General features: G+C 39.7%; 1 protein-coding gene across 1 annotated transcript in view; it reads right to left on the reverse strand.

Moving 5' to 3' along the window:
* Positions 1-26107, reverse strand: part of USP46 (ubiquitin specific peptidase 46) — a 55947-nt gene that overhangs the window by 26399 nt on the left and 3441 nt on the right. The window contains exons 2-4 of the mRNA XM_039845189.1: positions 6881-6961; positions 4123-4336; positions 2486-2715 (exon numbers count right to left, since the gene is read on the reverse strand). Of these exons, the coding sequence (XP_039701123.1) occupies positions 2486-2715; positions 4123-4336; positions 6881-6961 (525 nt within the window). The remainder of the gene's footprint in view (positions 1-2485; positions 2716-4122; positions 4337-6880; positions 6962-26107) is intronic.

Raw genomic sequence — 26107 nt, forward strand, 5'->3', positions numbered from 1 at the left:
CATAAAATCCAGGAGGACATTACGACAGTAGTTTAGTTGAGACTGCCAGTCAAGAGCCAATGGTGGCCTCATCTGTGGTGGAACAGTGGAGGGAACGAGGGAAGGAGAGGATTAAAGAGAGATACAACAGATGGGACCTGATGACAGAATAGATATGAAAGGTAAGGTGAAGACAGTGCCAGGAATACTCCCTTATTAAAAGACAGAAAGAAAAAAAGACTAGCAATTATAATATTTACAAAAGAGCTCTAATTTTAATGTTTAAAAAGTACATAAAGTTATTCAAAAAATAAATTATTAAAAAAACTACAATGGACTAAAACACATGAAATGTTAAAACTCATGAGTTTATCACAAAACAATAACACAAAAGAAGAGATAAAGTAGTCTAAAGCTTTTAACATTGTTGGGAAAGTGGTAAAAAATGAACTAAGTCAAAGATACACATTGTCATCTCTGGAGTAAACTCTAAAAGAATTTAAAACTAATAATATAATAGATGCAAAAAACAAAAAAGAAACGTTTCATTGATCCAAAAGAAGGCAAGAGAGAAAAAGAAATATAAAATAGGTGGGATAAATAAAAACATAGAGTAGGATGGTTAAAAAAAAAATACTAGCATTTACTACACATATTAAACACCACCACAGATGTTTCCAGAATGTGGGAAATTATACAGGGCAAATAAACTGCAAGAAAAAAAGCTGGGAGAGGGTAACCTATGGATTAAGACACAGACTGACCAAGTACAATGTGTGGACTACGTTTGAACCCTTATTTAATTAAGCAACTGCTAAAATATATATAAAATAATCAGATAAACTTGAACACTGAGTGAATAATGATTTAAAGGAATTATTTCTAGATGTGATAATGGTACTGTACTTATGTTTTTTAAAAGATTTCTTATCTTTTAGAGATATACAACAAAGTAATGAAGAAATTACAAAAGAAGTGATATGTTATCTGAGATTTGCTTAAAAACAGACAAGTTCGGTGAGCAAAGGAGAGGGCGTAGAACAAGAGATGAACAAGATGGGTCAATGTGTTAACAGTAACTGATCCCAAGTAACACACGTGGGATTTATTATACTATTCTCTCTACTTTGCATTCATTTGAATTGTACTGAAATAAAAAATACAAAGGGACAGGAGGAGGAAGGGAGGAAGGAAAGATCTCTAGGTAAATAAGTATGTGTATAAAATGTTTTGGCAGGATACATTTCAAAATGTCCAAGCGGTTATCTCTGAGCTAATGTGATCATCATTTTTAGAAAATGTTACAAATTTATCATCTCTGGGTGAGGAGATTACTGGTAACTTCTAGTCTCTTCTTGCTTAGCCATATTTTGTAATTGTTTCTACAATGAACAAATCAGAATGTCGATTCCAAATTGTTTAAAAGGACAGAAGAAAGACTGTCAAAAAACAAAGAGCCTCCCACTTAAGTCCACATTTCTTAACCATTTCTAGGTCACAGCCCCTTAACAAGATCTGATGAAAGACACTGTTTTTTTCCCTCAGAAAAATGCACAATCCTACAGAATTTTTCTCATATTGGCAAGAAACTCTGAGAATCCTAATGAACCTACAGACTTTCTATGTTTTTAGTAGTTATATGTAATAATAGCTGACATTTATTGCACACTTTGTATGTGCCATGCTTGGTTCTAAGTGTTTTACAAGTGTTAACTCATTTAATCCCCCCAGCTACCCTCTGAGACAGGCACTCTCATCATCTCGAATTTATAGATGATGAGAATGGGGCAGGGAGGCTGAATCATCTGCACAGGGTCCACAGAGGCGTGGCTAAGCCAGCATACAAACTCAGCAGCCTGGCTCCAGAGCTGGGCTTTTAACTACCACATTATGCGGCCGTGCAGAGAGTTAAATCAAATATAGTAAGCAAACATAACATCCTGAATCATGCTCTGGAGATCATGTCTTCAAATTAACTAACACTAAGTGCCTACCATGTGCCAGACTCATCCAACCACATAAGCTCACCCGGCCCACCACAGTGATGTAAGGGACTCGCCCAAACGCCCAAATTGCTGCTATGGGATCAGGAATCAAGGCTGTCTTCTAACATCAAGTTCACCATATCACACAAATGATTTCTTTAAATTAGGTAAATGGTCTGTTCTAAGTCGCACATGACCTCTTCATGACCAAAATCTTTTCAAGATAACTGGTAGGGATCCAGTTCAATAGTTCAATTTGTGGGCCCTAAAATTTGCCCAGGATGCAAAGCAATTCAGTTTTTGAGATGTGTCCTCATCACCCTATTTTAGCCAGCTGAGACATCCTGGATGGAGATATGCTTCCAAAAGTTTCACCTGAGGTTCATATATACATAAACAGAATTATCTGCACATAATGAAGACAACTGCTGGGTGCTATAAAAGCACACTGTGCTCACACACAACATGGCCTGTACAAATATGCACAAGCGAATTACACTGAGAGCCCTACTAATGCTTACAGTTTCACAGTTCAAGCATCGAGTTTCATTGGTGAGCGTTCCCTGAAAAATCTCATGGACCCAGGTGAGTTCTGGTTTATTATTTTCTGCAGGTTCGTTCATGTTGCCATTTTTTAATTTCCCATTTTGTTTCTCCTGTTTCTTCTCTTCCTGCAGGATGTCCGCAATAGTGTTTAGCAAATAATTTAAAAATTCGTGAGCATCCTGCTGCATGTAGTTATCAAAGAGATCTGGAAAGGAGAAGGTCATTATTTCAATCTCTGGTTCTCGAAACACAAACAAAAATGCTGTTTTACATATGCCACACTTCAATTTTCATAGTCAAAGAATGGACAGGTATGGAATATATTCAACTCTATTCTGCAACTTCAGTGGATAAGTGTGAAAAGAATCTTTGTTTGTTTCGATTTTTTTACCGCCCAACAAGAACTTCCCTAGTCATTAATAAAAAGCTAGCAAACTTTTTTTGTTCTACCAAAAAAGGGCAGAAATTACTTGATAAGTTCTCTGATAAAATATCAATATTTAATATGATGTGACCACCAATGATCAATTATTCATTTTGTAATTTATCCAAAGCAACTGGGGTCTCTTCCCAAAGATCATATTAAACGCTGGCCCAGCCTGGAAGCAGCTTAAATGAAACGGGTAAGTAAGGGAGACAAGGGATAGATGTGAGAATGTATCTATCTGATAGTGCTCTGAAACCAAATACGAATGTTCCCAGAAGCTTATTGCTGTTCTCTGTCATAAGGACAAACCATTTAGAGATAAATGCAGCTGTGAAACTTCATTATTAATCACGTTCACAATGAGACTTGGGAGTGCTCTGCTTCCTTCTCAGATTATTTTTATTCTGGTATACATAAACTACAACAACTTTAAAAGACAGCAATCAAATTAAATGAAGCTTTATAAAACAAACATCTAATTAACTGTGCAACTCTGTTAGAGTAAGGCTGAAATTGAGGATAAACACAAGTTGCCATATCAAATATTTCTAAAGTTATAAAAATTACCATTGTAAAACTTCTGGAATAACCTAGTCTCTACCACCACTCCCTCCACCTCCCGCCACTCCAAAGAGAAGTTAGAAAAAGCAGGGAAAAAAAATCAGCTGACAGCAAGACATTTTTATTATGTAAAGGTATCAATTTAATATCTTTCAATTATCTTAGGTAAGTAAAACCAGAGATATTATTTTTAAAACAGTAGAGGCTCTGATTGGACAATATGCATTTACTTTAATCACTTATGACAAGATTATAAGACAATGCTATTTTATTTAATTATTGCATTAATCTATTTATTCCAATCAGTGTCCTGGCTCGGAAGGCTGCCTTGGGCAATTTTTCCTCTTATAATGATCCTACCCAGAAAAAAACTCCTTTCCAAATGTGGAGCAAATGAAAAGACCATTCCAAAATGAGATGACAAATCTGAATTTTTTAAGCACATTTTTTATCCAGTTTTATGTATACTGGGTGGGAAAGGAGAAATTTCTTAAAAAAATTACATTTGAGCAGTTGACCATACTATTTTCCCCTTTAAAAAAAGGGATTCATTTTGAGGTACACAGTACTGTTTGGCTTTCCTTATTTCAGGTCTTTAAGTACATTAATCTCCACACTACTCACCATTCTCTTTCCTCAGCCTTGAAATGAACTTCTTTGGTGGGATCACGCCGACCTTCTTCTTCTGCGTGGCAATGCTGTGGAAAAGGTCTGCCAGGCAGGTCAACAAGTTTTCCTTCTTTTTTTGCTGGGCCTTGTATGCCAGCACATTCTCACGGAACGGTCGGCAGAAATACAAGGCCTGAAGCACGGAGTTACAGTAGCATGTGTTCCCAAACTGCCAAAGGACAACAGGGATGGTTCGAATCATGCTCTGGGACATGCCACCTCTGCAACGGGTGGGGAAAGGGAGAAGGCCACCCTCCATGAACTGGCCTGGACTTCCCTGTGCCACAGTCCTGCTTGCCATGTCGGAAAACTAGTAAACCGCTCTAAACGCTAGCAACTACCTGATCAACAGGGAAATGTACACAAGTTTACATAAGCCTGGTGCCTCTCTAACCCATTAGTGTCTCTAAAATAAAAATAAGCACTCTGCCTGGATTAAAAAAAAAAAAAAATCTAATTTGAACTGACGCTTAAAAAAGAAAGAGAAGGGAAAAAATGACATAATATGGAGACCCAGAAAAGCAGCTGGCCAAATAAAATATACCACATTGTAACACATCAAAACTCCTATGAAGGAAAAATGAAAATTCAAATCAAAAAGAGATCCAGGAACCAGGAACCACTCACTCAGCCGAAACAGCCTTAACTGAATGGGGACTTTAGTTTTTCTCTACCCTCCGGCTTCAGAACACATTTCCCTGCTCACTCCAGAGCAAGGGAGGCAAAAAGGCGCTTCTTCCAGTCGCCCCATCAGCTTCCTCACTCGTAACTCCTAAGTTACCCTCAATTTTGTTTCTGCCAAGATGGCAACAGACCACCACCCAGTTCCTGGTCTCCCACAATCAGATCAGGGCCCGCACAGCAAGATTCGACACCTCTCAAAACCCACAGATAACCAGATGATTAAAAAGGGAAAAAGTCATCATCTCACTGGTTTTTACTGACGGTAAAACCAACTCTGTAGAAGAACACAGCTGAAACTATCGTTTTCAAATTTTTTCCGACACAGTAAAATGAAAAGGAAAAAAAAAAAATCTAAGTAAATAACAAGATTAACATCATAGATCACAAAATGCTATGTGAGATTTAAAGTAGCACATGAACATCTTCTCAGGATTGGTTGTTGGCTTGGGTGTCGTTTACCCAGACAGATGCTGCGCCATACTTAACAAGCCATTTCAGCAAATGCTAAGATAAAACATCTCCAATTTTTACATATTTTGATCTACTTGAACATGCTTATGTAATAGGAGGCAAACCTCTTTTTAGAGAGAAGCTGGAACTTTCATGAATTAACATTCAAAGCAAACATAAATAAATCCATTAATAATTTAGATTTCACAATGCTTCCACAAACCAGGAAGTGGCCTTAATTCTTTCCACCCCCCATAGTCTGCATTTATGTTTTCTGTAGCCAGGGCACAATTCTCGCAACTTGAATAACGATCTTCATAGCACTTAAGCAGAGGTCTGTGCACAATGGCTAAAAAAATCTAATAAAACTGGAAGTCAGTATTTTGTTAACACAATGCCCCATATTCCAGTACTTTAGGCTTCCTTTGTCCACTCTTTTTTCTTTTACTCAGTGCCCTGCCTTTATCCAGATACCCTGCAGTGCACTTGGTCCTGATCCAGTGGACGACTCCTGGGAAAGAAAAGGAACTAAGATTCACTGAGTGTCCACAATATAACCTTAACCCCATGTCGAGGTCTTCAAAAGGAGCTCTGATTGATCTTTCCTTATAACCCCCGAGGTAGAAACCATTATGATCTCCATTTTACAGATGGGGAAAAGGAGGCTCAGAGAGATCAGATGGCTTGCCCGAGATCACACGGCTAGTAAAGAGCATAGGCAGAACTCATATTTAGGTCTGCATTACTTCGAAGAAAATATTCTTTCCATTATATCACAGGTGGCATTCACTCGCAGAGAATATTTCCAGCTTGCCCAGTGGAAATTACTACCTATCACACCTAGGCACCAACAGACTTTGCTCAGGGCAGTTGTTCCAGAAAATGAGGTACTTATGAGTTAACACTTGATATCACTTAAAACCACCCTGGAGAGAAAGGGTCGGGTGAGGAAGAAAGCTCATGAGGGTGGTGGGTGAAACTGCCTTACTAAAAATCAACTTATCAAGGAAGCAGAGCCTGGTAAGTCTGGCAATATACAAGGGAGACTGTGCTGAGCACAGGTAAAATGAGGCCAAGGAATTTTGAGACAAACTGGTCCCAGTTTTCCCCCCACACCCTGCCCCTGCTTCCGGTACCACCATCAAGTTATATTGTTAAACAGTTACTGGTGACAAGCTGGTAACACTTTTAAAACTCTGGCTGTACCCATGCATATTGAAACAAAGACTGCAAGAAGTTCATTTAGAAGATAAGGGGAGAACATATACAAGCAGATTTGGTTACAAAAGCAAATAAAATCCCTGAAAGTTACATGTGCAAAGGAAATCCGCCCCCCCAACACCACCAAAGACGGGGGAAATAAGAATCAGATCTAATAATGCAGTAATTAAACTTTTTCTGAGACAACTCATACTTTCAAAACCTGGACTAAATTTCTCCCTTGCCAACATTTGCCACTTCTAGCAACTAAAGAGCATGAACAATTATCTAAAAATTGGTAACGATGAAAATGGCAGAGGAGTTACTTCAAGTACTCTAAAACACATCTGATTAAAAAAACAGATTTTTAAATACTTACGTTGACCAATCCAAAGTAGTGCTCATTGATTGGAAACTGCTCTGGACCAATGTCTTTTTCCAGAGCAGAGGCATTGGTGCCCTGAAAGAGAAAAATAATAAAAGCTCTTTTGCATGTAAAATAGAAAAGAAAAATGATACTTGAGGGAAACCACTTGAGGTAAGCATGTCCTCTGGTCCCCCATTGTTTGCTAATACTCATGCTGAAAGAAAAGATGTCACAAGTAAACCAGACGTAAATCTTCTCACCAACTTAATCATCCCCATCCCCTCAAACATGTTCTACCTGGTTTCAATTATCTTCTACTGGGAAAGGAGGTGTGAGATAGGCAAATGAGCAACCTATAATTAAGAGCTTCTGAATAAAACACTGTAAGCTCAGATAGCAGTAGCAGCTTTTATAATATTTGGTGGTGTATAGAAACATAGCATCACTTTCAAAGCTAATTTGTTCATTTTGGTAAAGATTTGTCACATACCCACTATGTGACAGACACTATTTTAGTTAGACTCTGACAATAGAAGAGTGAACAAAACAGTGATTTAACACACACAAACATAATCTCAAAAGGGTTAAGAATCGGTCCAGGGACTAGTCAGTAAGCAGCAAGAGCTAGGACTTGAACCCAGGAGGCAGACTTGGGTACCCACGATCTTAACCAAAGGCTATGCAGAGCAATCACATCACACAAAACTATGTACTGAGCTCCACTAAGGGCCCAGTGATCACCGGCAACAGCACACTGTCATTCCTCTCAAGGGCCTGGATAAGTCTGCAGGGATTAGGAAGGTGAGTGGTTTGGGGGTGGGCAGAATCAGGCTCCCCATGTATGTTCTCAGGCTATCACAGAGGACCCACAGCTCACAGAAGCGCAAAGATGTGGGAGACGGGTATTTAAAAAAAATAGACTTATGTTTTATAAAAACTCAATCTGCTGCTGCTACTTATTTTGATTTTGAACTCATAGTTAGCATCTCCTATCACAGGAAGAAATGGCCAAAAACTGGGCTGAGAACCAGTCAAAATGGTCATGTCAATAAACAATATTAAATGCAAAATAACCCAATTTTAAACAAAGATAACCACAGCAGAAATAGCATATTCTATGTCCTTATCATAATATTGTCTGTTTTCACTTGTTTTCTAGGTCCACATACTGTTCTACCGATCTAAATTCCTTTACCCTCCTCTGAGACTTTGATTTCAGTGGTCATCTGTGTGTACAGAAGTTTCACTACCTTTTCGCACGTGTGTGTGTGTGTGTGTGTGTGTTTCACTGTCTTCACAATAATGTGACCCCATATACAAGGCTGAATTTAAAATAATACTTATATTACAGCAGGATTTTATGATACAGACAAAAATCACTAAAATTTTCAATAAAACTATATCTCAAACATAAATCAATGTAAATAATGCACATTAAATACACCCATAGTCATTTTTGAAACATTCAAATAAATGGCTTAAAGCCCAGACATAATGTCAGATATAAAAGTATCGCACATGGACACATCTCATTAAATCTTTATGAGGTAGCCATATATTCAAGTTAATACATGATTTTTGCTATTTAGGAATTCTTGGGTTGAGTCTGATTTTTTTCTACCTGTCTTACTATTTTCTCTCTGGAGAGGGAGCGGGAGGGTGATGACTCATACCAAGGACAGTAACCCAGAGGGCAGTATTTAAGAGAAACTGTCTGTCAAAACAGCTGCCCTTCCATGGCCTCTGCACTGCACAAAGCCCTTTCTTTCTCTCCTTCTTGGCTGACCACCACTCACAGAAGACACCTTTACATCTCATCTCCTGCCAGAATCCTGGGTGGTTTCGATACTCGTGTGGAGTCTTCCCACGCCCTGCTCTCAGCAACCTGATGTCTCAACTGTCTTCGTTCCATTCCACTTCAGCTATCCACTCTGGTGACACCGAGATCTGGTGATCTACCCAGACTCAGCCCTGCCACTGACTCCCTAGAGCATCTCATCACAGCTATATTTACGTCTCACTAGAACATCTTATTCCTCTACTTTCTTACTCAGCTTGGAGTCCATGGATCTTGACCTCAATTGCTCTTATAAGCACCCATCACCCTGTCCTTTGGTCACATCACCTGGCCAAAGAACCGACCCAGTAAGAACTAAATTATCCACCTTCTCTGAACATACACCCAGACAGATGTTCAATGCTGGGGGGAAAGTCACACAACTAAGTTCAATGGATTCACTGGAATTCACCAAGTTCAAGTGGCCCCCAACATGTCCCACTTCTAACAATGGTTCTCTGGTGCACTCCACAACGACTATTTCCAACTTTCCCCGGGCTCCTTGAAACTTCAGCAATCCCTTTGCCCTTCTCACTGGCTTGCCACTCAACAGAAAAAAAAAAAATTAAATCAGCAGAAAGAAATTCCTCAATTTCTCACCCCCGAACCTTCAAACTTATGTATCTCCCCTGTTAACGACGGAGATTTCTCTCTTGTCCAAGTCCAATCTCTCTTCCACTATTAAATCTTTCTCATCAGAATTTAACATGCTTAAGTGTCTCCCCTATTAAAAATACATGCATACTCTCCTACACATCTCTCCCAGTTACTACCCTCTTTCGCGACTCCCCTCATAGCTAAACTTCTTTAAATGACTGTCTACTGTGAATCATTTACAAATGAATCAGATGATTTCTAAGATTTATTTCAAATAATCCAGTAGTGAAGTGGGGAGAAGTGGGGGAGTAGGGATAAAATTGTGTTGTTGAAGCTGAATTGTAGGTTATGTGGGACTCAACACACTACTCTGTTTATACTTTTCCATCATGCATACAGGCAGAGTAATGGTCCCCCGAAGATGTCCACATCCTAATCCCCAGAACTTGTGAACACATTACTTTACCTGGCAAAGGGAAATTGAGGTTGTAGATGGACTTCATTTGCTAATGAGTTGACCTTAAAATAGGAAGATTGTCTCAGATTATCAATGTAATCACAAGCATCCTTAAAAGTGGGGACAGAAGCAGAACAAAGATCAGAGTGATGCAACATGTGAAGGACTCAACTTTGCTAGCTTCGATGATGGAGGAAGGGGCCAGGAGCCAAGGAACACAGGCAGCCCCTAGAAGCTTCGAAGGCAAGAAAACAGAGTCTCCAGGAAGAAGACACCCTCATTTTAGCTCAGGGATATCCATTTCAGATTTCTGACCTCCAGAAGAGAATAAGATTATAAATTTCTATGATTTAAGCCACTGAGTCAAGGGTAATTGGTTACAGCAGCAGTAGGAAACCAATACGTTTGAAGTTTTCATATTATTCTTAAAGACTTGTCTCTACTTCACCTCCAGAATGCTTCTCAAAACAGACCCTTCTGGATTCTGTCCCATCCCTGATGGGCTCCAAACATTGCCGACTCCAGGGGGCACTTTTAGGTGCTAGTTTTCTTTGAGCACTAAGACCCTCCCCTCCTCTACATGCCTCTCTGTAGGGTCCAGGCAATAACCATTCACACGGCTTCAATCAACGGCCACATGCCAACCATTTCCAACTCTTTATCTTCATCCCAGAAACCTCACTTCTTCGGCTCATTCAGACTAGATGAATATTGACACTCCTACTTGTTTGTCTCACAGGCCACCAAAATCAACCTACCCCAAACCAGAGCTCGCACTTCTCCTTCCCCCCAAGTCCAATCCTTTTCTGGTGTTTCCTCATTTAGTAAATGGCAATGCCACCCAGAGGTTCCTGGCTAGAAACCTCTCGGTCATGCCTGTCATGCCCCTCTGCACTCTGCACCCATCCATCAAAGTGTCCTACTGATTCACTCTGCTTAAATCTCAAGTCTACTTACTTCTCTTTAATCTCCCACCACCAGCAAGGCCAGGCCACCAGCATCTCTCATCTGAATTACGATAGCCTCCTAAGTGGCCTAAACATCAATGTCAACACAGTAGTAAAAGTACTCTTTTTAAATACAAATCTACTGTAAAATCCTCCAGTGACTTCCGCTGCCGGCAAAAAAGTCTTCTCTTGCCACACATTGGCTCATACACTTGGCCTGTCGCAATGGCCTGTTCTTCAAACAACTCAAGTTCCCTTCCACCCATTACCTGAAGGCTCTTCCTTGCCTCCTCACCTGCCTGGTAACTATCATCCTTCTCAGGGAATTCTTCACTGACCACTCCTAGATTCGAATAGTCCCTGTGACAGAATAATGACCCTTCAAAGATGTCCCTGGAACCTAAGAATATGTTACCTTGCATGAAAAAAGGGACTTTGCAGATATGTTTAATTTAAGGATCTTGAGATGAGATTATCCTGCATTATCGGGGGGGAGGAGGCAGCAAGCAGTGTAATCATAAGGGTCCTCATGAGAGAGAGAGGCAAGAGATACCATGAAGGAAGCACAGTCTGGAGAGAGAAATATAAAGATGCTATAATGTTAGCCTTGAAGACGGAAGAAGAGGCCATGAGCCAAAGAACGCAGGCAGCCTCTAGGAACTGGAAAGGTCAAGGAAACACATTCCCTTCCAGACCCACTGGAAGGGGTGCAATCCTGATGATACCTCTATTTTAAGACTTGTGATCTCTAGAGCACTAAGAAAATAAATTTGTGTCATTTTAAACTAGAGTTTGTGATAATTTTTTACAGCTGCCATAGGAAACTAACACACTGCCCCCTTACATAAAACCTCCACTCCCCACTTGTAGTATCTTGTATGTCTCCCTTATGGTATTTATTCCAATTGTTACTTATGTAATTATTAACATCCATCCTATCCCCAAAACTACATACCTCAAGGAAGTAAAGACTGGATCTGACATGTCTGACCTGTACTCTCAGTGACTAGCACATAGTAGGCCCATGATACCTGATGGCTGGATGAATGGATGGGAATGGTTAGGGCTGCCTGGGTAGCCTCCACATGTATGATAATTTGGACACAGATGTGTGAGCTCTCCTTATTTACTGGTTCAGTAAGGCCTAGGTGGTACCCTCTACCACTGCCCCATTCTCCCCTTCCCTTCTGTAAACACATGCTCTAGGAACCGCTTCCAATGGATAAAGAATGTCACTGATATTGACATTTGGAACCAAACTCTTGCTTCACATGCTAGTACTTTCCACTGGTAACATGAAGTTTTGTGCATCTTTAACAGATTTGGGGGTTCAACATGTTAAATGTACATCTCTACATGATAAAAAGACATGGGCATGATGGGGAATATTTTGTGAGATGATGATGACAACAATTACTACTGCTTAAAGATCAATTAGGCAGATTCAATCAAAATTTTAAATGAGCATATTCTTCATCTCTGCAATGCTACTTTAAACAATGTATTCTACCTATAAACTCACAGTCAAAAAAAAAAAAAAAGATAGAGACTGTAACAAAGACCCAAATAATATAAGCATGGCTTAAACAAGATAAAAACTTATTTCTCTCTGTTATGTAAATGTTCACGAGGAAGCAGCGCAGGTCTGACTTGGTGGCTCTGCAGTATTGGGGACTTGGACTCCTTTTACCCTGTTGCTCGGTCACCTTCAAGAGTCAGCTTCTATCCATGGAAGTAAGATGGCCACGCCAGCCCCAACCACCAAACGACTTCGGCCAGGAAGAAGCAGACAAGCAGGAAGACACTGCTCCTCCCCTTATGCCCCTGCCTGTACCTATCACTTCCACTCACGATTTTGTTGGCCACAATCTAATCTAGTCACATGGCCACACCTACCTGCAAAGGAGCTTGGCAAACATGGTCTTCACCTGAAGAGCCACAACCAGATAAAATTAGAAACAAAAAAGATATTGAGGGAACAACTGGCAGTCAATGTCACAGATGGTCCTCACAACAAGGTCTATAACAGAAAAAAGTTAGAACTGGTTAAATAGTTACAGTAATCCACAGGATGGAATGCCATGTATCTATATAAAAAGAGTAAAACTGCTCTATAGCTATGGCTATGAAAATTTGTCCAAGAAACAGTGACAAGTAAAAACATGTCAGCAAGTAACAGTGTGTACAGGATGATACTGGAAAGGTCCTTCATTCCATCTTCATTCCATCTGCTCGGGGCTCAGGGCACACAGCAGACCAGGCATGCTCGACATCTACATTTTCATGGAAATCCCTTAACAACACTTGAGAAATCATGAGCACTAGTCCCAGTGTCTACAAGTGGGACTGGGAGATGAGGGGGTCCACCAAGGGACTTTTCATTTTCTCTTCTCAACTGTTTGAATTTTTCACTATGAGCACATACTTTTGTCATGAAAAACTTGAGAAAAAGTCAGCAAACTAATATCCTGTGGACCAGTTATCTAAGGCCCACAGCACACACCTCAGAGCTATACGGGCCATTTTTTTTGCTCCTCTGTGAATCTGCCTTTGATTTCAGTCATTTCCCATTCTGTCCTTAGTTTTCTGGCTGAGAGGTCCGGTTGCTGATATTAAGCCTACTTACTGCTCAGGGTGGCAGAGAGCATCAAGCAAAACTGGGAATGTTATTAGCACTACATAAACTGTAAAATGCATTACAAATCCAAAAGCCTGCACGTCTACCGCTAGAAACCAGCACAGAGGCACAAAAGGCAAATGGGAGGTATGAAAATAATTGTTATATGACCAGATGCTGGGAAAAAAAAACTTATTTATGGCAGTAAATCACAGGGTCTGGAGGTATAAGAAATACAGAGTTCTTATTTCCATCAGTAAAAAATCTGGTAACCTTTGAAAAACAATGCACTGCACTTTATCAAAAATAGAATTTGAGCTGGGACGAGTTCCAACAAGGAGACTGTAATGTTGGCTCTTCAAAGCACTCTGAAAGCAATTCTGTGACTGCAGAGGGGTGCTACAAAAACACACAACAAACAGCCACCAGAGCCACTCGGGAAGGATGAATCATAAATACATGAGGTGGGCATAGAAAGGCATTTCTTTTTAGAGCAATTTTAAAAGCAATTTATGAGAAAAACATGTCAGAATTTTTCCCTTGGGGGCAAAAAAAGGAGATAAATTCTTGCTCAGAGAGAGGATATAATCAGAACAATGGCACTGCAAGGTCTATAAAAACCAACGAAAACACTGTCATAAAATGGGGAGCCCGAATCCAAAACGCATAGACAGGGAAGGGTCTTTGGAGATCAGCTAGACATTTCAGAGATGAAAAAAACCAAGGCTCAGAGAAGTAAACCTACTTCCCCAAGCTCACCCCAAGGCAGTCCATTCTTCCGTGTCCTAGGATAGGCAGCCTCCCTCTCAAGTCTGTATGAAGTAGACACAAGAAAGGTAAAAAAAAAAAAAAAAAGTAAAGATTTCAAAGTACACAGAGAATAAGCCACAAATTATGAACTATGAATTAAAATATATGCCTAGAGATGTGAATATTGTTGCTAAAACCACATTTTTAGGTCTCTATTCCAAAGCTATTTTACTTATTAAGTATGTTTTTGGAGTACAAAAGTACAAAAAGGACTAGTTTCCAAAAGGACTGGTATTCTCAGACTTCTGGTGACAAAAGGTCATTCTGATAGTCTTACAGAGAAAGTGAAGCAAAAATTAACTGATGTAGCCCAAGATCTCAGGATGAGTCAGGAGCCACTTGCCAGAATTCAAGGATGGTTAAGGAGGAATTATGGGCACTGGTTCCCCCGAAATAATTAGTAATAATAATAGATAACATATAAATGGCACTTACTGTATTCAGTCACTGCTCTAAGACTTGATGTATATTTTACTCATGTTCATCCTCAGAATAACTCTATGAGGTGAATGCCATTATTGTCTCCATGTAAAGATAAGAAAACTGGGACACAGAAGGGGCAAGTTCACACAGTTAATAACTAGTGGAACTGGGTTTGAACTCATACCATCTGCCTCCAGAGTGTGTGCTCCCAACCACTATACCATACTGACTCTCACAGAGTACCCTCAAAACCACAGAACTGCAGAACTGAAGAAATCAAAGAGGGTCACAATTGTTCAAGTGAACACATCCCTCTGAGGCACCCTTCAAAATATTCTAGAATAAGGAACACACATGTCCTTTTCTGTAAAATCTACACAGAATACTGCACCCTGTTTAAAGGAAATGTAAAACTGAGCTTGGAAGTCAAGAGAAACACATGATGTTGTCAGGGGAAAATGGATTTTTCCAAAATCATTTGAAGAACTGTGAATCTTTGCCTAGCCAAACAGAAAAAAACATGAAGTTTAAAAAAGCAGAAAGAGAAAACAACATCAAAAAGTAGAAGTGAGTTTTAAGGAGTAAACCATTTTACATCTAATAATGGAATAATGTGCAATCTTACTGCCCTAACTTCTAAATTTTGGGATAGATAGTAACTATAATAAAAACAATGGCACAGAGAGAAAAAGAACCTATCAGAAGTATTCAGAACACAGTGTAGGGATATAGTAATATAGCTTATCTCTCAGTCTTAGGATTATTGGGGAAGGGGAGAATTGGCATGAATTATATATCAGGAAAAAAATGCCATTATTTTTTGATCAAAAGCAAAATATCGGTTGTGCTTCTAAAAGACAGAAATACAGACTGCAATTCTGAGTCTTGTGGCTCAGAACTAGTGCAGCTAGTTCTCTGGCCCCTCAGAGCAGTCTCCCTCTTCCCCCTTCTCCTCCTCTGGCTCTCTCCTCCTCATCATTTGGGTTCAGTGTCACGTCCCTAAAGTTACTGTCCATGACTTTTCCTTCACAGAATCCTGTAGGAGGTTTCACAGCACTTATCGCAATTTGTAATAACATAATTATTTGTGATTATTTAACATCTGTCTTCCACTGAACCACAGGTTGGCAAATGACCATGGGTAAAATATGGCCCACTGTTTTTTGCAAATAAAGATTTACTGAAACATAGCCACGATCACTTAGTTATTTTAGCTACTTTCACAATACAATAGCAGGAGTAGTTCCAACAGAAACATCATGGCCCACAAAGCCTAAAATATTTACCATCCAGACAATTACTAAAAAGCTTGCCAACCCCTACACTAGGGCAGAAGCTCCATGAGGATAGAGATTCCATCTGATTGGTTTGCCAGGACCTCACAGCACATATATAAAAGGCACTTAATAATTTTGCTGATTGAATAAACTTGGGAAACAGGAAGGGTAAGTAGTAGGTGCCACTCATTCAAGAGAACTTCATGTCTAAATATTCATTTAATCTTGTCCACTAACCCAAGGCCAATTACACTTATTATCTCCATTCTACTCATGAAGCAATGGAGGGAACCTGCCCAAGCTCATTCAGTCCATAATGGCAGAGCCAGGACTCAAACCCAGGCCATTCTATTCCAGAGCCTGAGCTCCTGACCACAAGTTAAGGAAGATGATCTTTTCATTCATGTTTTCAGTAATTCCTTAGCTAGAGATGTAGGGACTGGGCAGAGAGCCGAGACTGTTTCTTAGCAAGTCCTCTTCGGACGCTGGCTGGTACACGTTACCTAACCACGAGGCACGCCATGCTCAGAGTGGCTATGGATGCCCATTCTGCTTAGCAGACAAGTCGCCCCATCCCACTGACCAACACTGAGCAAAATGCTTCCTTCCTATAAATTACTAACAGGGACTTACTATCCTCATCTCTCACAAGTGAGGGAAAGAAGGTTAGTGGAGGTTGAGTACCTTGCCAAGATCAAGTGCTGGCGTGAAGCAGAGGTCAACTGTAGCCCACAATCTTAACTCGATTCCTGCTTCCAGTGCTCATCCACCTCCTGGTCCTCCCCAGGCATCCCAGGGAGACAGGTGTCAACACGAAAGCGGCTAAAGGGCATTTTCATTCTGCACTATGATAGCATGTCATTCCCATGACTTGTAGGACATTGGGTAGGAAAAAACAACCCTAAAAAGACCTTAAAATGACTTCATTTAATGATCACAACACAGAAGCAAAAATGGCTGCTACTGAAGAAAGATGACCCCTAGATACGCAGTGATCCCAAGTCATCAAAGGAAGGGACAGTAAAGGGCAGCTAGACTCTGGCTTGTAAAACAACTCTCCACGTGTCTAGAGACAGCATAATAAAGTCCTAAGACGAAGATAAAGTTTCAACTCAAAAGCAGAAAAAAGACTACTGGGCCTGTGTCTGTCTGTCTCCCAGCTGAAGGTGGAGGAGAAGGAAATATTCACCCTGGTCACTGAACTTGGTCACTGAACCCTGGTCGGTGAGCTAGAAGCAAAAGCCTCATTCCTACTCTAGTGTTCTGCCAAGCGACAGCGATGCCTCCATGATTACATCTCTCAGTTTCTGTTTTTCACAGAAGTACCCTCCCCATCACTTCCCGGAAAAGCAGTTTGGGTGGCATGCGATCCCGGCAAAGCCCCAGGTCAAAGAGGTCAACTCTGCAAATCTGACTAATAGGTTGATTTCAAGAATGCTCTCCTCACCCGCCTCTCTCTAGTTCAAGCTCAAGGTCTTCATTAGTGAAAAAGCAGGACACCAGCGTCTCCGCCTCACGGCATGGGAGAAATGCCTGAATGTGTTTTCCTGGCATCCCTGCCCTTGGGAACCAAGCCCTCTGGCTCCCTACCGCACGATCAGAGATCGTTTACTTTAATGTAATGAAAACATCCTGTAATGTACTGATTGTGAAATATAAAATATCAAATTCTGTGCTCTCTGCTTCGATCCCCAAAGAGGGTGACAATGGAAAAAAAGAGATGGAGCAAGTTCTTTACAGCAATAGAACTCAGTGTTAACACTCCTCCATGAGCTAAGTTCAGAAATGAAAACACGTATAATCAATGAAGAGTAATTTTGTATCTGTTAAGTTTAGTAAAGTAAAAAAAAAAAAAATTGGGCTTTGTGTTTATATATCTTCAGGGCTTCTATTCCACTTTGCTCATAATGCTTTATTGTACTTTTACAAAAAATATCAGTCTACTACAGATTGAAAATAAAAATAAAATGGGTCATTCCCTACAGACTTTGAAAATAACTGCCAACAGCAAAACTGTTGAAATCGAGCTTGTTTTCTGAAACATGAATAGCAGCTCACCCTCACTACTAATAAGAGAAATGCAGACTAAAAATATACTAAGACACCATTTTCCCCCAACTGGCAAAGAGCAAAAGGTTTTGGGATAGCACACTGTTTTGGCAAGGCTATGGGCAATAAGAGTCACACATACTGCTGGTGGAGGGCAATTTGGCAAAACCTATCAAAATTACAAATGCATACCATTTCTAGAAAGTCAGCCAACAGATATACTCCCAAATGTGCAAAATGATGTATGGACAAGGTTGTTACCTACAACCTTATTGTCAAAACCCAAGACTGGAAAACTACCATTGTGCCCATTAGTGGGGGCCCAGTTACATGAATTCAATACATTCAAGCAACTGAATACTCTGCAGCCATTGGAGGAGGGGAGGGGAGGGAGAGGGGGAGGGAAAGGGAGGGGAGGGGAGGAGAGGGGAGGGGAGGGAAGAGAGGAAGGATGGATGGAAAGAAAGAAAGAAAAGAAAGAAAGAAAAAGGAGGGTGCTCTTCACATACTAGCACAGACCCACGTGCAAGACACAAAAAGCAAGGGGCAGATCAGGACAGATCAGTATATGCTGTATTATTCGTGTTTTTAAAAACTAGGAGAGAAATAGAAAAATATCTGCTTCTATATGTATAAGAGACCTCTGGATGGAAGAGAAGACACTACAAATATTGATTGATGCCAGCGATAAGAATTTGGTCATGGGTATATTTTCAACATACATCCTTTTGTACAATCTGAAAACTTCTACCATGTGAACTCATATTACCTTTTAAAAATTTTTATTTAAAAGCTGAGCATATTTTCTGTGTATTTCTCAGTTAGGAACACCGGTATACAGCAAATAAAACAAAAGGGTATGTTATACGCTGATTGGATAACTAATAATCTTTTACTACACGATGTGCTCTCATTATCAGGAAATGAAAAACATTGTATCCTAACTGATGATTACAAAAGCTTTGCCACACACCATCAGCACTGTATCTTCCAAGACATCTCAGTGGGAAATCACAGCTTCTTCCTCCTCCTGTCTGCTCCATGCACTTCCCCTCCTTGGTCTTGTCTCTGATGGGAAGCCACAGCTAGATCACAGCATGCCCACTCCTCTCCTGCTCAGCACTGCTCACCAGCAGGAATAGTTCTTAACATCTTAAAGACTCAGCGAGGTCTAAGTCACCTGCCCAATGTCCCAAAAGCTACAAAGTGTTGGAGTCAGGCTGGAACTCGGTCGGGATCTCGAATCCCTAGTTCAGGGCTCTTTCCACTACAGCATTTGGACCCCTTTGAGGAGCTCTAAGGCAGTGGTCTCCAACCTTTTTGGCACCAGGACCAGTGCTCCCATGAGAATCTAATTCCTGATGACCTGAAGTGGAGCTGAGATGATGATGCTAGCGCTGAGGAGCAGCTACAAACACAGATGAAGCTTGCCCGCCGCTCACCTCCTGCTGTGCAGCCTGGTTCCTAATAGGCTACAGACCAGTACTGGTCCACGACCTGGAGGTTGGGGACCCCTGCTCTAAATGAAAGCTGTAATAACAGGGCCAGGCTCTGGGCTATGCACTAGACATAAATTATTCCACTTAAGCCCCACAACACCACAGAGAGGTAAGTTCTCTAGTCATCCACGTTATGGGTGAGAAGCAGAGACCATCAGAGGGTTAATAAATGGTAAGCTCTCACACCCAACCAACAGCAGTGTGGAAGCTCCAACCAGATGCTAACCTGCCTCTCAGCCCACCAGCCCATAATCTGCAAACCAATTTAACAGTGTTTCTCCAATAAACAGTTTTTGAAACACCATAAAGAACATCTTACCTGAGCCAATGTCTCCCAAACCCTAAATCATAAATCTAGAGGAAGGTGAGAAAATCTTAAGTGGCTTGAGTATGAATGGTTTTAACTTGAGGAACTATGTTTTTTGATATGTATTAGAAAAACAACTAGTTCATCAAACCCATTATTTCACAGATGTCTTAGCACAGAATGAGGTCAAACTAATAGGTGAACAAATTTAAAGAAAATTATTAAATAAAGTTCAGATGGTTCAAAACCAGGAAGAAGCACAAGTTGACATTTGAGAATCACTAGTCTAAGGAACTGGATCCATTCCATGGTTTACCCTCTAGAGAAAGACGTGCTTAAGAATAATAGCCGCCCCCCCCCACACACACACACCTGACATACAATACAGAGTTATAAATGTCACAATTTTTACTTTATTTTTATCTGCCCTCCTCTCTCCACATCACATTACATCTCTCAAATGGATGAGGCAAGACCCCAGTTATCAAAGCACCTGAATAAAACTTTACATTTAAACAACAGTGTCCTGTGGTGGCTTAACTTTGGGTTGACCACAGGATGACTTTGCCCTGAATAGCTCCGATTACACCTATAGTTGATCAATTTATACCAAATAATTATTTTGTGCATTCCCCTGTCACTTTAAGAAGTGTCTGTTTTGGGGAATAAATTAGAGGGTCTCCTTACTATCTTGTCACCTGGTCCAGTGCAGAGCTGATTGGGAGAGAGCTGTGGGTCTCTCTCTAGCCCTGGTTCTCCCCACACTACAGAAACAGTGAGAAGGGACCACCCCCCCCCCCCCACTGCCCCAGCACTCGCAGTCAGAACCACATCATCTGGTAAATTTTTGCCTCTGCTCTTGCCTAGCCTCTTTACCCCATCCCACTTCTCCCAAATGCGCACTAAATGTGGACATCAGATCAAAATAAAAACAGAACTCCATTGGATCCTGCAATACCAATAGCTCTATGCTTTGAGTAAACTGTAGGAAAATATTAATTCACGAAAAGAGAATATTTGTGAAAAGTAACATGCGTGAGGGCAGCGCAGCACACAAAACGTTTTGTAGGCAGGATCTCCTTTGATTCTCTCCAAAAAAGCTGTGAGGAAAGTACATCATAATATGCCTTTTTGTGTTGTAAAGAGATGAAGAAACAGGCTCTGAGATTTACCCGGCTCTGGCATTCCAAATCTCAAACTCCTCCACTCTATAGAATTGTACAGAAGATACTGTTCTCTTTTTTCCCCCTAGTGCTGTGCTGCTCAAAGACCAGAAGTATCTGGTCACCAGAGAGGTTGCTAGAAATGCAAAATCTCAGCCCTGCTCCAGATTTATTGAATCATCATCTGCACTTTAATAAGATCTCCAGGTAATTCTTGTGGACAATAAAATTTGAGAAGCACTGCTTTACTGCAAAGCAATTCTTGCATTCTACCATGCTACATCTCTTCATTCATTTATCCAATAATTATTTACTGAGCATCTTCCAAAGGTGTGCTAAATCAGGCTGGGAAATCAACAGTGAATACGATCAACATAGCTCCTGCCCTCATGGAGTTGCCAGTCTAACCCAGTGGTTTCTCAACCTTGGATGCTCATTGGAAAAGATGCGACAATTAAAAAACAAATAGCACGTGCCTAAAACCCACCCCAGGCCCACCTATACCTACATACAGTCAGAAACTCTGACGCTGGGGCCCTAGGAGCTTCACACCAAAAAAGCTCCAATTGCTGCAACCACTTTGGGAAGCAATTTGACAATACCTAATGAAGCTGCAGATGAGCGTATCCTAAGAGCAGCACTGCCACTTCCAGGACATCCTGGAGAAACGAAGGCACACGTGCAAAGAACACAGGAACATTCGCTGCAGCACTGCTTCCAGAGAGAACACTTTTGGAAACCATCCAATTGCCCCTCACAAGGTAATGAATAAGCAAAGCATAGTTAAGTCAAAGAATACAATTATAGAACCATTAGAATGAATTAACTAGGCCTATACGTGGCAACCCAATCTCAAGTACAATTATTGAGTGAAAAAAGAGTTGCAAAAAGCTACATATTTTAATACACAAACACTGATATACTGCTTATGGATTCATAAATATAAAGTAAAAGTATAAAGACATACATGGTAAACACCATACCAACTTCAGGAAAATAGCTAGTTTGGGGAAAAAAAGGAGAGGAAAGAGAGGTGGTTAGTGACTTTATTTAAGGTATTACATCTAAAAAAGATCTTAATCAAATATAACTAAATTTTAATATCTGTTAAATTTGAAGGATAGGTATTTTGGGTATATAACATATAATAAATTACATTCTTTTTTCCATACTTTTTTGGGAGTTAATATATTGTGATTTTTAAAAATTTCTTGTAAAAACTTCTCAGGTGACATGACATATAGCCAGGGTTGGGAATCCCTGTTCTGGGAGCATAAAGTAATAAAAATCTGGCTATTTAATATCAAGAATGGCAATGATCTATAGCTCTTGAAATTAAACTACTACCTTAAAATTTTTACATAGATTTAAAAAACTTTCACATAGTAATTTCTACAAGTAATATTTTTCTTAGGAGGCCAAGTTTACTATCCAAAGAAAGCAACATTTCTCAAAGTATAGTTGTCAGCTCACCTGTAACAGAATGAGGAGAGAGTGGATAGAAGAAAAGACTTATGTAAAATGCAGATTCCAGGGCCCCTTTTTAGGCCTACCTAACCAAAACCTCTGAGGGTAGGACCCCAGAGTATGAATTTTTAATAAGACAATGCACATGTGGGCACAATTCTTTGGTACATCAAAGAACCACTAGAGTATAACATATTTTTAAAGCTATTGTTAATCATATTTTTAAAACCATACATGTCTGCATTCAATAAGATGACATTCGTCACACTCTGAAAATCAAAATAAAGTGCAGAGAATGTTTTCTAAATATTTGAGATAGAAACTCCACAAGTACCTTCAAGCGCATCCTGATAAAAGCTGGTTTCCTGCACAGTGTACTTAACATGAAGGACAAAGAAATGTGCTGTAGTAAGAACACAATTTCACATTGCCTCTCTAAAAGAACTTCAAAAATCGACTGGGTAAACAGGATCACTCCACACGTCCAGCCTTGCTGTTCTCACCGGAAGAGCTGCCCCACCCCAGATATGATTTTCACTGAAGCCAATTTCAATTAAACAATGCATGAAAAATGTGACTTGAACTGAAAGGCCTGGCCAGCACAGTAATATATCCTGAATTTATTCTCAACATTCAAGGTATCATCTACTCTATAGTCTTTTTGCTATAATGATTCACTTGTTTCACAGTGTTATCATTCCTTCAACCTGTATCTTCTGTTCCATTTCTACCTTTCTCGATTTTTTTTTTTCCTTTTGGTCTCCCTGATTTTCCCCTTTTCCCTATTTTCACACAAAAACAACACTACGATCCTGACTTATAAATCCTGGAAAACTGCTCCAAGGCCTATGGATTAAAAACTCAGCATAATAAACACGTACAAACATGTTTACCCTCACTAGTACACAGGAAAGTGCTAATTTTAAACCAGGAAGATACCATTTCACATCCATCAGACTGGCAACACATTAATTCTAACAATGTTGGGTATCTGCAAGCATGTGGAACAACTGGAACTCCCAAACACTGCTGGCTGGAATACAAACTGGCACAACTGTTTTGGAGAGCAACCTGGCAATATATTAGGAATCAAAGATGCCCATTTCCTTTGATCTGGCAACTTCCCTTTTAGGTATGTATCACAGAGAAGCTTTAAATATATACACAGGGAGACAAGTTCAAAGCTGTTCACGGCTCTAAAGTGGCACACACACAAAATTGTAAACCCAAGCGCTAATCAACGATAAAATAAATAAATATATTCCAGTATGATCATGCAATGGAATATTACACAGCAGTTAAAACAACCTAGAATTATATGTATCTTAATGCATAAATCTCAAAATCATAATTTAAACAAAAGCAAACTAGGGAGTTGTTCAATATTACAGAGCATATTTAAAACATGAGGAAACAATACCATATCTGGTTGATGAATACATAAATACCTACTATAGTATAAAAACACGTGATAAATACCAAATTCAGAACAGTGGCCACTATCTGGAGGGAAGGGGAATGAAACGGGGAAGGATTTCTTTATATTCGTAATATCTTATTTCTTGGTAGATGCATGGGTGTTCACTATATTATTCTCCATATTTTTCTGTATGCCTAAAATTTATCCCTACCCAGAAAAAGACTCCCAAGTCCAAGCTACTTTAAAGCATTTGAGCATTCTGAAAGTGACATTAGAACTTGATGGGCAGGAGGAAGACTGGACCCACAAATGGAAATTGAAGCTTTAGGAACCAATAGTATTTTCCACACACTCTTGCTTTAAAACTATCCATAGCAAATAACCATTCTCAGAATTACGGTAAAATTCCATGCAAAGGGCTTAGGACATCCCCCCAATTCTAAGCAGCAATCCCAGAATATAAATATTCCAAAATGCCTTTAGTGCCGGGGTTGGTTCCTAACACAGAATTTATTAGCCTCGAGAAAGCTTTCACTGGTTCATTTTTGGGTGGCCTTTTCTCTTAAAAGATCAGCAAGGACTTTCAAACTCTTAGACTAGCATGTGGCTTCACTACAACTGAAGGTTTACTGTAAGAAGTTGCATTAAAATATTTAGGACAGAAAAGTTAACTAGACTAAAAGACACCATCTTTTACAACTTTTCCGTCATTTTGCTTTGGGCTGGCTCCATGGGTAGGCTAGAGATAAAACCACCAAGAGATACCTTTCTGATGATAACCACAGAATTAAACACCATCATGAAACTTCAACTCATTCAAACTAACTGGATAGACTAGGCTAGGAAAAAAAGAGAGACATATGAACTAGAGTATTTTCTCTTAATTGCTACAAGGATCAAAATTGAAAATTACTTTCAATTATAACCCAAATATACCAAAGTTACACATTAGTAAAAAAGAAATAAATAGGTTTTTTGTGTGGGTAAACTGGAAACAAATAAAGTTGATATCCAGCAAATGGTATGACAATCTTTCATTCTAACCAAATATTGGCATTCAACTTTGTTTTCCCCTAGGATTCCAAGAAAAAACAGAAAAATCTGTAGACTTAATTGTCAGGACCTGATCCAACACAAACGCCTACATATTAGACCTGGGAAGCCAGAAGAACAGAATTTTTCTTTAACATTAGCCCATCCCACCTACCAATTTCTAAAAACTGACAACTCTGAGAAGACCCTCATATATGACTGTAGCAACTCCCAGCCGATACATTAAACTAAACTTAGTCTCAAATTATCTCTAAGAATGGGAAGCATGAGTAACAGTAATAAAGAGGCAAGTTAACTCTTCTCCCAAATTATGCAATTTACATATTTTTAATATTTAAAAAATGTTTTTCCAACAATTATCGAAATACTTGCCCCAGGTAAGTGACTGACTTACCAAAATAAAATGATCCCTATAAAAACACTCTAGCTGTTTCAAACTTTTACTAATTTTACTTTCCCTTTATATCAAGGTGACTTTGCTTATTTAAAAGAATTCAAATCAGGTACTCGCTGTGGTGTTCAATAATTCCCGGGGCCAACCAACAGTGCTAGAATGCTAATATCCGGTGCGAGTAACACAGCCTTACACAATTAGGAACTCAGGTGGTCACTAACCACTTAAAAGATGTAGATTTTTACAAAGACTCTAAGAAACACTACTTACTAAGAAGCTTTTGGCGACAATAACAACAAAAACATCAGTTTTACGACTTGAGAAATACAATTTGTCCAAAGGCACCATTAGACTCATGCTGAACTGGAGACACCCAGCGGTACAGATGCCAGTTCTAAGTTATATTGACTATAATCATGTCCTCTTATAAAATACAGTCAAATTTTGGTCAAACACAAAAATATTAAAGAAATGTCCTGATGTACTCCTCAGTCTTTCCACTGTACTGCTTCTGCAATTTTGTTAATCCTTTATCTGTGCACATACCACACTATACCAAAATTTTCATCTTTACCAATGTTATGCTCACAAGAAACCGGTGAGCTCCTTGGAGATAGGGAGTCACCTCATTCATTTAGTTAGTACCTGCACATAGTATGTGCCAACAGTGACATAGCAGGTCCTCAACAAATGGCCACTTATGGGAACACAATGTAATCTATTTGACACAGGGCATTTCCTGTATGGTACATCTTAGAGCACTATTAACAAGTGAAACTAAGATTTGATGATTTAGACCAGTTTGCACCAAAGTCATATTTCTAGAGGAAACATTAGGTTTCTCCTAACAAATGCTTCTTCTTTAGAAAATTCCTCAAGCTCTTCAAACATAAAATTTACCAAAAAACAAAACAAAACAAAA

This window comes from Pteropus medius, unplaced genomic scaffold (assembly GCF_902729225.1).
Source record: "Pteropus medius unplaced genomic scaffold, Ma_sr-lr_union100, whole genome shotgun sequence".
Taxonomy (NCBI): domain Eukaryota; kingdom Metazoa; phylum Chordata; class Mammalia; order Chiroptera; family Pteropodidae; genus Pteropus; species Pteropus medius.